At 45.7% G+C, this 12,870-nt stretch overlaps 1 protein-coding gene across 8 annotated transcripts; it reads right to left on the reverse strand.

The window, feature by feature from the left end:
* Positions 1–4,318: 4,318 nt before the first annotated feature.
* On the reverse strand, positions 4,319–9,819 carry LOC103640615 (uncharacterized). Of its 8 annotated transcripts, XM_020546541.3 has the most exons (8): positions 9,345–9,812; positions 9,146–9,241; positions 7,711–7,762; positions 7,464–7,609; positions 7,122–7,182; positions 6,578–6,672; positions 5,718–5,864; positions 4,335–5,588 (listed from the first exon to the last, which is right to left on the reverse strand). In XM_020546541.3, exons 5-8 carry the CDS (start codon positions 7,129–7,131, stop codon positions 4,761–4,763), a joined length of 1,080 nt encoding a protein of 359 aa, XP_020402130.1. In that variant the 5' UTR covers positions 7,132–7,182; positions 7,464–7,609; positions 7,711–7,762; positions 9,146–9,241; positions 9,345–9,812; the 3' UTR covers positions 4,335–4,760. The 8 variants fall into 8 exon arrangements, with proteins under 8 accessions (XP_035820041.1, XP_020402132.1, XP_035820040.1 ...); XM_035964148.1 differs by lacking the exon at positions 7,711–7,762 and having other exon boundaries at positions 4,319–5,534; XM_035964147.1 differs by lacking the exon at positions 7,711–7,762 and having other exon boundaries at positions 4,325–5,543.
* Between the last annotated feature and the right edge of the window lie 3,051 nt (positions 9,820–12,870).

Genomic DNA, 12,870 nt, shown 5'->3' on the forward strand with positions numbered 1-12,870 from the left:
TTCGTCGCAGATGCGAGGTCGACGCCCGACGTGTCCCCCGTTGGGGCACCGGCGCAGTCGACTTGCTCGACAGCTGACGAGGTGCCACCTCCTGCTTGGCCTTGGTTGCCCCGCCTCCTCCTCCGTCGGCGGGGGAGGCGACGGGACAAACCCGAATGTTGTTCTTCCGCCACGTGGGGAAGACGTCGTTGATTCCGCCGCCGGCGGGCGGGTTGTCGGCCGCCATTGTCGTTGTCGCGCGACAGAGGAAGGAGTATCATGTCGTAGCTGCCGTCGAGGGACATGAACTCAAGACTCCCGAAACGGAACACCGTCCCAGGCTGGAAAGGTTGCTGGAGACTACCCATCTAGAGCTTGACGGGAAGCTACTCGTCAACACGCAGCAGGCCCCTACCTGGCGCGCCAACTGTCGGCGTTTCGACCCCGGGGGGTCCCTGGACCGACGAGTAAACTGTCAGCGCGTGCCCCAGCCCATATGGGTCGGCGCGAGACGGAGCACGAAGGGGGGAAGCTAGAGGGAGACAGGCGTAAAAGAGGAAACCCGCGGCCTTCGTGTTGTCCCGCGCCCAGGTCGGGTGCGCTTGCAGTAGGGGGTTACAAGCGTCCGCGTGGAGGGAGCGAGAGGCGTGCACGCGCCGTCCCGTCCTCTTCCGCGCGGCCAACCTCCTCGTAAGAGAGCCCTGGACCTTCCTTTTATAGGCGTAAGGAGAGGGTCCAGGTGTACAATGGGGAGTGTAGCAATGTGTTAACGTGTCTAGCAGAGAGGAGCTAGCGCCCTAAGTACATGCCGTCGTGGCAGCTAGAGAGGTTTTGGCACCCTGTTCATGTGATGTCGTGGTCGTCGGAGGAGCATTGGAGCCTTGCGGAAGGACATCTGCCGGGGCTGTCGAGTCCTTGCTGACGTCTCCTTGCTTCCGTAAGGGGCTGAGAGCCACCGTCGTCATGGAGCATGCGGGGCGCCATCATTATTTGTTTACCGGGGCGAGCCAGATGGGACACTGGTCTTGTTCCCAGTAGCCTGAGCTAGCTAGGGGTAGGGTAATGATGGCCCCTCCTGTGACGTGGTCGGTCTGAGCCCTGGGTCGGGCGAGGCGGAGGCTCCTCCGAGGTCAGGGTCGAGTCTGTCTTCCGAGGTCGAGGTCAAGTCTGAGCCCCGGGTCGGGCGAGGCGGAGACTGTCGTCTGGGACCGAGCCCGAGTCCGAGCCCTGGGGTCGGGCGAGGCAGAGTTCGTCGTCTTCCGGGGCCGAGCCCGAGTCCGAGCCCTAGGGTCGGGCGAGGCGGAGTTCGTCGTCTTCCGGGACCAAGCCCGAGTCCGAGCCCTGGGGTCGGGCGAGGCGGAGCTTCCTATGGCGCCCGAGGCCGGACTTGGCTGCTGTCAGCCTCACTCTGTCGAGCGCCACAGCAGTCGGAGCGATGCAGGCGGCGCTGTCTTCTTGTCAGGTCGGTTAGTGGAGCGGCGAAGTGACTGCGGTCACTTCGGCTCTGTCGACTGACGAGCGCGCGTCAGGATAAGGTGTCAGGCCATCCTTGCATTAAATGCTCCTGCGATACGGTCGGTCGGTGTGGCGATCTGGCCAAGGTTGCTTCTTGGTGAATGCTGGGCCTCGGGCGATCCGAAGGTGTGTCCGTTGCCTGAGGGGGCCCTCGGGCGAGGCGTAAATCCTCCGGGGTCGGCTGCCCTTGCCCGAGGCTGGGCTCGGGCGAGGCGAGATCGTGTCCCTTGAGTGGACCGAGCCTTGACTTAATCGCACCCATCAGGCCTTTGCAGCTTTGTGCTGATGGGGGGTTACCAGCTGAGATTAGGAGTCTTGGGGGTACCCCTAATTATGGTCCCCGACACTTTCGGTAAGCAAAATTGTAACAACCGAAATTTTCATGTAATCCATCCTTTCTGGCCTTGGTTTGGTAATGTAGCTTGTGCACCCGGCAGAAACCTTCGGCAAACGGTTCCACCCCCTGGCTTCGGAGAGCCCAAATATAAACACTAAGCCTAACGATAGCGTTAGGAGTTAGTTGATGAAAGTGGATCCCAAACTTCTTTAGCACGTCGGCAATCATCTTATTTAAAGGGAATCTCAAACCAGCTTTGAGGAAACTCTTGAAAACTACTATTTCATCTTTTTCTGGCTTCGGAGTAGTTTCTTCTCCACCGAAGCGAATCAGCTCTTTCTTATCTTCGCTGAAATAGCCCAACTTCACCATCTTAGGAAAATCAACTTCGGAGATGGTGGACTTTCCGAAGTCCAGGTGGCTAGGCTTGCTCGGCACTGCGCTGTTGTAATCATCTTCAGAATCGGTCTCTTCAATACCAGCTTGCTCTGCTTCAGCAGCAGGGACGTCTTCCGGTGTTACCAACCTAGATCGCTTCATTGCCTCCGAAATAGGAACAATCTCAGCAGCTTCGGTCTCATCTCCATCACGATCGACCCTTGCAGTAGAGCGAACTCTGGCCATTTGATTATGATTTACTTGAAATTTTTGGTGTTGGCTTTTTTGTCTTTTCCGAAGCTCTTACTCTTGTGCCGAAGCAGATTCACAAGCGAGGTTTCGTCTGAGCACGATGATCAAGCTTCGGCTATGACTAAAAATTTGGCAGCAAAACAGTACAATAGCAATGAATGCTGTGGTAACTTCACATCTACCCGTCTGTTTATATAGTGCTGCAGGTGGGAAGGTGAATCGGCAAGGTCTCCAGCACCGAACAAACAGTCACCCACACTCACTGAACGGTGGGCCACATAGTTCGAGAAGGTGAATCGCCGGCGAGCGCGTAATTGGTGCAAGATGGGTCGCGCGCGCGACGATTATTTTAATCGTTTTTCGCCAACGAGCTCAGGGAAGGTGTTTTTTGGATCTTCGGCATCCCGAAGCCTAGAAGATTTTTCACGGATCAAGCTCGTTACAAAAAACGATCTAGCACCGCGAAGGGCTACTGTTGGGGGTATGCTTCGTAGCCGAAGATCATAAAGAAAGAAACACCTTCGGCAGATCCTCTCCAAAGCAGTGCCGAAGTTATCGCCTATAAAGCTTCGGCACAGTGACATGTCTCAAGACGAAGGGGTGAACCGACTTAAAGATGAAATGACTTAAAGACCCATGATATTCTGTGTCATTATTGTAGTTGATTGTAAAAGGCATAAATGTAATTATACACAGGCTGCGCCATGTGCCTATAAATAGGTGAACAGTACCCCTGTACTGTTCACGAAATACTGTAATCACGCATTGGGCATTTGCTTCTGTATTACACTGGTATTTCAGCTTTCCTTCAAGCCGAAGGTACATTTATAATTTGTTATCATTTCTATAATGATAAAATAAAAATGTGTTAATAATAATAATCAATTGCTTATATTATTTTTCATATTTTATGTAAATCCTTCTTCATTATTCATTGTGCTTATGAAGGTATGTCATTTATAACCTTCGTCTGGAATTCATTATATCCCAAGGGAGATAATGCTTCGAAGGACGAAGGACTTTAACATTTAACAATTTCTGTGTTACCTTATTCTTAATTCATAGAAGTTAAGAACAAGTCCCCAACATCAACGATAAATATGTAAGTAGCTATTAGAAGCAAACGTGCAAACATATCTTTTAGTCCGTTAGATCTAAATCCAACCATGGACGCAATCGTCGTTTGTTAGGTTTTTTTTATAAAACTACACGAGTGGTGACAGAAGGGTTTAAGTGCCAAATATGACACACGGTTGGATTTAGATCTAACAAACAAATAGGCTTGCTTACACGTTTGCATCTAATAACTGCTTGCATCTTAGTCGTTGTCAGTTATTCTTATGTTACTAGATAAGTGTCCGTGCTTTGCCACGAAAGTTAAAAATTAGTATAAAATATAGATAAAGAACGACAAACATCACTTTAATATCGACAAACATTTATGATATGCACGATTATCTTTCCAAGTCCTAGCGCATGAGCGTAATGGCGTCCACCACAAGGATTCTCCCAATCCTCAAACAGCAGGATATCCTGTCTGAAAGTATAGTGGTACTAAACTATAACTATGTATAGCGGCTTTGGACACATCTTCCTGCTGTGTACATGTAGGACTCCCACTGACATCTTCTAGTACTTCATTAAAAAAAACGAGTCATTATACCATATAAATTCAATTCATTTTTAAAGGGATAAATGACAGTTCTATCATGTGTCAAGAGTTTTTATGAATGACAGTTCTATCATGTGTCAAGATGCGCAGCAAATTGGAGTGCCCAGAGTTTTATAAATGACTGTTCGATGCGCGACAAATAAGTCATTATGCGCATAGAACTGTGAATCCGCATGCATACCAAATCAATAAAACCCAAGATTTAACATCATCCATAAACCACGTCCCTAAAACCATTCAGGTTTAAACATGCTCCAGCGCCAGTTCGGTACATGGCCATACAAAAAAACTTAACCAATCCAGAAGAAACTAGGTAGCAAATAGCAATGTAAACAAGAAGCAACAGACGACATCCAAGTTCGAGTTCATGAGGACTCAAAAACCTGGGTGATAGCTAGGCTCAGTACATAACCTTATTAACCAAACAGGTCCAGTAATCCTTCTCAGCTGGACCACCACACATACCGAGAATCTGACAAGTCTTAACACAACCAAAAGGGAGCAGATAGCCAGCAAGTCAACAGCCAGGGAGCTAAGTAAACCAACAGCCTGTAGAACGGGAGCAGGGGGGGGGGGGGGGGGGGGGGGGGGGGGCAGGCCTAAGTGTGGCCTGCCGCTGGTCTACCTCTACCACCCTTCTAACCTTGTCATCACTTTGTGCGCATCGTGGGGGCCACAGTCCGCAGCCGGACCGTACCCTGCGTTGTTCATGACGGTTAGGAGGGCGGTGAAGCCAGGAGCCTGGAGGCGGGCCACGTTCTGGAACTGCTCCGAGGCTTCATCAGTGCTGTACCTGTTGCCCATCATGATCCTGAGGAGGTCGGTGTGGTCAGGTGATTCGAGGTTCAGGACGCTGTTGTAGGCGACCTCGCCGACATTTTCCTCATCGTCGTTGGTTGCGACAACAGGCCAACTGCAGAAGTCTCCTGCAGGGTTGCTTATTGGCGCCTCGCCCCCATCGGCAGACTCACCAGTGTCTTCCCCGTGTTCATTGGTCACAGCCACGGGCCAACAGAAGTATCCTGCAGGGTTGCTGATCGGTACCATGCTGCCGTAGGTGACCTCACCATTGTTTTCCTCGCTGCTGGCCATGATGAGGGGCCAAAAGAAGCCGCTTGGGGCATTGCTGCTTGGCACCTCACTGCCAGAGGCGACGCCACCGACATTTTCCCCGCCATTGGTTGTGTTGAAGGGATAGTAGAAACCCATTCCAGCAGGGGTGCTGCTTTGCCCACCTTCACTGGTTGTGAAAACATACCAATAGAAACCTAATGGGATGCTGCTTTGCGCCTCACTGCCACCAGTGGTCACTTGCTGGTATCCACTGGTTGTGATTAAGTGCTGATGACTGTCTCCTGGGGCAGGGTTGCATTCCACCATGCTTCCTCCATTGGGCTCTTCCTGATTGTCCTTGATCATGACAAAACGCCCATTAGGACCTCTTGGACGGTTCTTCTGCATCAGCAGATTATAGTTGCAAAGGCAAGGAAAAAAACAGAAGAAATGCCGACATGACAGGAACAAACATAGAACCCCAACTGTGGCCAAAATAAGACCCCTGTCCAGAACTTAAGTGGAACACACCTTGGCTTGGAGCAACCTTCGCTCCCTTGCTTCTTTGGCACGAAGCCGGCGTTCACGCAGACGAAGGATAGCAGCATACTGCTTTTCACACACAAAAATTGGTTCACCACCTGGTACAATTGGTGGAAGCAGCTTCCTGCCAACAACCTACATTTCATGAAAGAGAAAATCACCAAATATTGAAGGATTTATTAGCAAACCACATACTGCTTTGTCAGATAGCTCTCCAACTAATACTCCTGTTATTCTCTCATGATATTTACTTTGTAGATCACTCATGGCAAGATATTACCAGAGGGCATTCATTATTTTCTTATGTTATCGGCAGGTCATGCCAGTGCTAAAAGAAAAGGCAATTTAGAGAAAGAATCAAACCATCAATGACCTAACCATTACATATTATATCACAAGCTAACGTCGCATGGAGACACATGATACTAAATAACTTGGAAGAATCGGTAGGAGGTTTCTACAGTTCAAAATTTGAGTTTGTGCTAAAGTAAGGTTGCAACATCTAATGTTAAAAAGTTCTTAAACTGAATTGAACAAAATTTCACTAAACTTACCTTTTGTGCTTCTTGCAATGCTATTATAGTATACAATTGCATAAAACTTGAGAATCAAGCCAAAGATAACATGTAGCCTTTAAAAGCAATTACGACATAGTTAACTTGAAATGAACGTTCATTAAAAGGAACTTAATAATTATCTCATTCCATGATAAAATAAGTCATATTGCTTATTAGGATGAAACATTAACTCCATAAATGTGCTTCTTCAGAAGTATTATGAATTGAGAAAAGGTTAAATGTGGTTAATTTAACCCTTTTCAAGAAAAGAAAATTGAAAGAATAACTTACCATTGGCTGACCAACACCCATCTCAGACGGACCATTATCATCGGACATATTCAGAATTGCAGGAGTAGAGCACTCAGATGCCTTTGTTGTGTTCCCTGGATATAAATGCCTCAAATCAGCTACTACATGGCAATATATTTAAAATTCATCAAAGGTCCTTAATAAGAAAGAAGTGAAGTCAGACATCAATGAATAAGATCTAAGTCAGATCATGGCCTGTTAGTGCAGGGAATTCTCAAGAAACACTTAAGCAATTCAATTCCTACTAGTAATTCTGGTTGTATTTGAAGCAGCCACAGAGAAACCAATGGCCATTGTATATGCAGAGTAGATATTGCTAACCATGCATCTTGACTATATCCCATAGAATTCCAAAGAGATGAATACAGGACATATCATATACCAATCATCGCTTACAAAGTACACCATGCGGATTTTTCCATATCTACTATTGGATCATGCATATTTCATTCTTTCCATTTTCACCGTTGCCTGTGCAAAAAGTTTAAATATGTACTAAAATTAGAGATTAGAGCATCCTCACCTTGAGACATCGATGAAGTAACCAATTCAAATCCAACCCGTGAAGCTCACCCGCTACCTCGCTGAGATAGATCATAGTTATTGCATAATCATCAGGAGCATGCAAAAAAGAGGGTGGGGGCATCATATAGTATTAGAACAAAGAGAATGAATTTAAAACTCGGAAGGAACACAACAAACTAGGTTGAAGTATGGGGGTTGTCCTAGCATAAAAGGATCAGATAGTCTGGAAAGTAGAAACCAAGAACAAGGCCTTGCTATGCGACATATCAGAACAATAGCCGCACACATCAGAAACAGAAGATATCTAAGATGCATGAAAGGAGGTTAAGAAAACACATACCTTTCCAGGTGAAGGAGCAACAAGGAGATTATGAGGCAACTGAGAGAGGACACTAGCACGGCGGATATAAATAGCCAGCAGATGCATAGGAGCGGTAACGTTCGCCTTTTCAAAAATGATATCCAAGATTTAATGCAGATTCGCTCCTTAATGTAGAAGAACATTATATTATCAGTATATAAATGCATCGGGTAGAACACCGTTGTATCATCGGGATATAAATGTTATGGCTAGAATGAAGCTGTACCTGTATTGCTGTGGCAAGAGAAACTTCTGCATGGCTGATTAAATGCTAGAGTCTAGAATACAAGATACGCATAAAAAATGAAAAGTTAATAAAAAATTATGTTTTTGTGGAGTTGCGGTGTCACGCACACTGGAGTACGCCTGGACACCTAGGTGCCTTCTAGGCTAAGCCTAGGCGATATGGCGTAACTAAAACCTTGTGCCGTCCAGTGGCACCTCGGGTACGCCTTGCCGCCTAGGCAATTACTCGAAAAAAATGCTGGTAATCACACCAAAGTGACAAATACCCATTTATTGTATCCAACAATGTACTGAAACTTAACTGAGTAGTATATGATGAATTCAGTATTTGGTACAGGAGTTGGTTTAATTTTTAAAAAAAACCTGAATAGCCATTAACGATTTTATCAAGCTTACAAAATGGAACATACTGACGTATAATCTTTTCAGCTGACTTTTTTCACGAACGCGCAGGAGAACTGCGCATTAAATATATTAAGAAGAAAGGGAAAGGTCTAAAATAGACCAAATACAAGGCGCCAGATTGGCAGCCAAATAAAACAGAAAAACCACAAGCCCAGGGAGAACACCCTGAAGATCTAAGGCCATAATCTCCTAAGGGCTATTGCCCCAGCCAGCCCCCAAAGATTAGCATCATCATGGATATTTTGGAGAATGGTGAAGATGTTCGGGGAGGCTCCATTGAACACACAGACATTTCTATGCTTCCAGAGCCACACCCATGAATCCTCCCAGATATTCATCTCAATGAACAATGTTACCTATAGTACCCAACCATTATACTCTTATTCCTGTCAAAACAACAACGGTAAATGACAACTTCACTTGTTTGTGGCATCCTTAGTTGAGGATCAAGTTACCATGCTGCTCGGTGACCACTACAAGTACCATCATGTTCCTCGAGCGGGCGGTTTTTACAGCATATACTGTCCCACCACTATCACCGATCGCTCATTCTTAATCGTAACAAACAATAACACATTCAGGCCATTGCGATCGTAAAAAACTGTTTGAGATATTGGATGTATGATTGCAAGCGGAACTAAAATTTCCCACATAAAAATAAGTCGTCAAGAGGTCTTAAATACCAAGGTATGGTTCCCAAATTGCCTGTTTTCTTATGAACCGCTTGGCAATATATGTTCTCTTTGCAGAACAGTTCTTTCCTGGTGTTCACCTTTCCACAAGTTGCAATACATTACAGTCTAGCTGTGCATGGACAACAAGGAAAATCACTCTAGTTCCGTCATAGTGTAGCTCTGGAATGACCAGCTGGCAGGTCAATACAGCGCGGAGGCTTAATAACATACAGCCTTTTTTCAGTTGTCAAGAGTTACATGGAAACCAATATCACGCAAATGCACAAAATGAGGCAGAAAAGTGCAGATACAGTAGAATCTCAGCTCCCCGCTAACCTTGCAAATTTCATCCATCGATCGAGGCAGGACCGCAGTTTAATGGTGGTAATCACATCCGTGATCATGCAAGCATTCCGTGGCATGGCAGAGAGTCTGCAAGAAACGACCCCAAAGACACTGTTCATACCATACAACAATATGGAACCAAACCGCCTCGCAATGCGAAATAGATGGTCAGAAGTGAACTGCTCAGTACCATGGATACCGGAGACCCTCGCGCTCGGAGTCCGGCTCGACCCCTAGCCGCATCCGCCACTCCTCCTTATCCACCTAGCCAATCCCAAGAGCACAAATGCACAATAGCGCACTGATCAGGCGCCATGATGGTGGTAAGCACCCGCGCGCTCTCCGTACCGCCGCAAGCCCGCCCTGTGCCCTGTGCCCATGTCCTCTCCGCAGCCTGACCAGCTCGCGGCCTATCCATGACAAACTTGACATCTCCCGCCGTCGCCGCCAGAAACAGCAAGGCGGTAGCAGAACGCCCTGGCCCGAGCATTGGCGGGGAATCGGAGCGCAAACTCCTGGCCCAGAGGTCGGTGAGCGAAGACGGAGACGGGAAAACGCCGCGGCGGCGGGAGAAGGCGGTGGACGAAAGTGAGGACTGAGGACGGCAGGTGGATTTTACGGCGATTTTCGGATTTTGTAAAATGGCCCATGGTTTCGGTCGCGACTACATCTCCGTCCAGATATTAGGCCGACTACAATAGTTATCCAAAGTTTATTTCACAGATTGAAGTTTGAATAAGTTTGAATATGAGTAAGCTTCTGAATATAGTTTTAGTGAATTAGTCCTTAAATATTTTTTATATAAGGCCTAATTTGGTAACCCTATTTTTTTAATTCTATTGTTTAGATTTCACGGAATTAGAGTTTGGAATTGTGATATCTAATTCCACGCAATACCGAAGGATGGGACTTTGTATTAAGAGGGGTTTATAGTTATAGGCCAATTCCAGGGAATTGAGCATCCGATTCCAAATCTCAATTCCACGTGAAACCAAACAACAAAATTGAGAAAAGTTGATTCCAATTCCCAATTTTGTGCTCCAATATCTAAATCTAAACGGGGTATAAGGGATTTCCATTTTCCCATGGAAAATTAGTTCATTTTCTTTTGGAAAAATAGGAATTTCTTAGAAAAATGGAGTTCCCAAACTAGACCTAAATCTTTATTTGGAATAGTTAGGAAGAAGGGGCCAAACCTTGGAAGAGAACATCTTCTATAACTAAATTTCTTATTTATGTAATCAGTCCCCAACTACAAACGTGCAATCGATCTTCTGGTCCGTTGGTTTGTAATCTAACCATAAATGCGATCATGGTTTGTTAGAGATTTTTTATAAAGCTACTTGAGCGGGTGGTGGAAATGTTTAAATATAGTTACGTCATAATCTAACAAACCAGAAGTCTCACTTGCACACTTGTAGGCTGATTGGATAGCAGTTGTTGCCCTTATTTAAAGTGGTAAGCGACCGGCACTGAACTATATAGTACAACAATAAACAAGTTTCATTAATAACTATATCACACACTTTGGATATATAATATGTTCGCATTTACTATTACTAGTATATAGCATGTGCTAACGCCACGATACTACGAAGAGAATGCGAGGGGTCAACGACGGCACGAGGGAGGGATTGACGACGATGTGAATCATCTAGGCCCCTAGTGATGCTTTGGTAATTAAAGACAACCATATGTGGACTAACAATTCTTGAGAAATAATAATGCAGGATTGGAACACAGGAAGAAGAGTTTTATCAAAAGTCTTGGGGACTTAAAACATTGTTTGTGGATCGGGTGAAGGCAAAGGTATAACATAAGTTTTGTTTTTATCGGTCACCAGGTGTTTAGAAAATAAATTAACTGGATTAGTAGGCTAGATAGTCGTACTATCAAGATGGGCCAATGACAATTATCTGTGTGAAACATAGTGCCTCATAGAGCATTTAGATGTTGCATTTGCATGAGAACTAACAACGCTTCCGTTTTCGAGAATGAAAATCTTTTCAAAAGTGTGTTTGAAAAGTGGGCTAAAGGTCTGTGTCGTGGGCCGTCCGGGCTAGGTGGGCGGACATTCCGCGATCCTTTCGGAGGGGTCCAAAGTGTGGTGACTTTGGAGTGGTCCGAAGTATTTGCAGTTTTGCACTGCGAACCGTCTAGCCTAGGGGTCGGACCGTCCGCAGTCCAGACCAGAGATGTATCTGATTTGCACAAATCTCTGTGCGCTAGTGCAGACAGTCTGGTCAGAGGGCGCAGACCGACCGTAGGTGCCAAAATGGAATTGGGCTAGAATTGTGTGGTTTTTGACGTTTGTACTATGGATTGTCCGAGGTTTCATCCCGGACAATACTGACTCTCAGGTGGTGGGTCGTCCGTCCTTGGAGGACGGACAGTCCGCCAGTGTAATGTCACATGGTCAGTGCTCGGGTGCCCTAATGTTGCCAAGTCTTGGACCGTCCGGCCATGGTCAGCGAACCATCCGTGCATACCGTTCACGTGTGCGTAGAAGTGAGTTTCTTGCTCATAACGACTAGTATGGATTGGAGACCTATAAATAGAAGTGGTGCTCGTGTGTAACAACTCTCTTGGCCATTTATAACACACATTGAGCACATTTGTGATCCTCCAACTCTCTCTCACACACACACTGCTTGAGATTGCATCCTAGTGGGTGATTGAGTGTTCCTAGTGCATTTGCATCATTTGGTGATCTTGAGGCACTAGGTGCCACACCGAGCAAGCGTCGTCGACTTGTTACTCTTGGAGTTTGTCATCTCCTAGACGGTTTGGTAGTGTCTTCGTCGAGCTCTCCGTGAAGATTGTGAAGGAGCCGTGGTGGTGATTGTGAGGGGTTCGTGCCTACCTCGCCAGAGCAGCATCGGCAACGCTAGTGGAACCAAAGTATTGAGTGATTCCTTGTCCCTTGGCTCAAAGATCAAGTCGCATTTTGGTAGAGGAGCAAGTGTGAACTTGAAGTCCACCTCAACGTGGATTGGGATGATCGGTAAATCATCGATACCGACGGAAAAATCGGTGTCTCTCTATTTTCTTATTACTTGTCTTCTTGCAATAGCTTGTGATTCGTGAAGTAGTATTCATTTCTAGCATTTCTATTATTGTTTCCTATAAGTTGTTTACTTATTGTATTGTTGTAGCTACATAATTTATATCTCTTGTCGCATTGATTAAATTTCTCTAATGTCTTTGATTGTAGTCAAAACATCTATTCACCACCTAGCCGGTGTGCGACGGGACACAAGGGAGGGGAAGGAATGAAGGATGATACAAATAATATTGTCTATTGGATTTGAGTGGGTAAGGAAGAGGGGTTTACTCAACAATTTGGACAGTTGATTTTAATGGTGTGTTAAGTCTGGATGCAATTTGTTTGGTGTATTTAGTAGAGATTATGAGTGTAGAGATGATTTGGTTGGGTGAGTTTTGTTAAGTTTAAAGTGGCAGATTATATAATGGTATATTGGAATAGATATATTTTATATGAATTGCTCTCATAATAGAAAACATAGATTTTAAAGGAGTTTGAATTTCTAAACTAGTCCTTGGTGAGAGAGACCGAGACCACATAGATGGGCATACCACGAGCGCAACTGCTTAAGTGCTCCTAGCATCCAAAACACATACATATTTAGGGCATGTTGGGAAGGGCTTTACTTCAATAATTTTAGCTTTGGTTTTTCAACTTTACTATAAAACAA

The sequence above is a fragment of the Zea mays genome, chromosome 1 (assembly GCF_902167145.1).
Source record: "Zea mays cultivar B73 chromosome 1, Zm-B73-REFERENCE-NAM-5.0, whole genome shotgun sequence".
In the NCBI taxonomy this organism is placed as follows: domain Eukaryota; kingdom Viridiplantae; phylum Streptophyta; class Magnoliopsida; order Poales; family Poaceae; genus Zea; species Zea mays.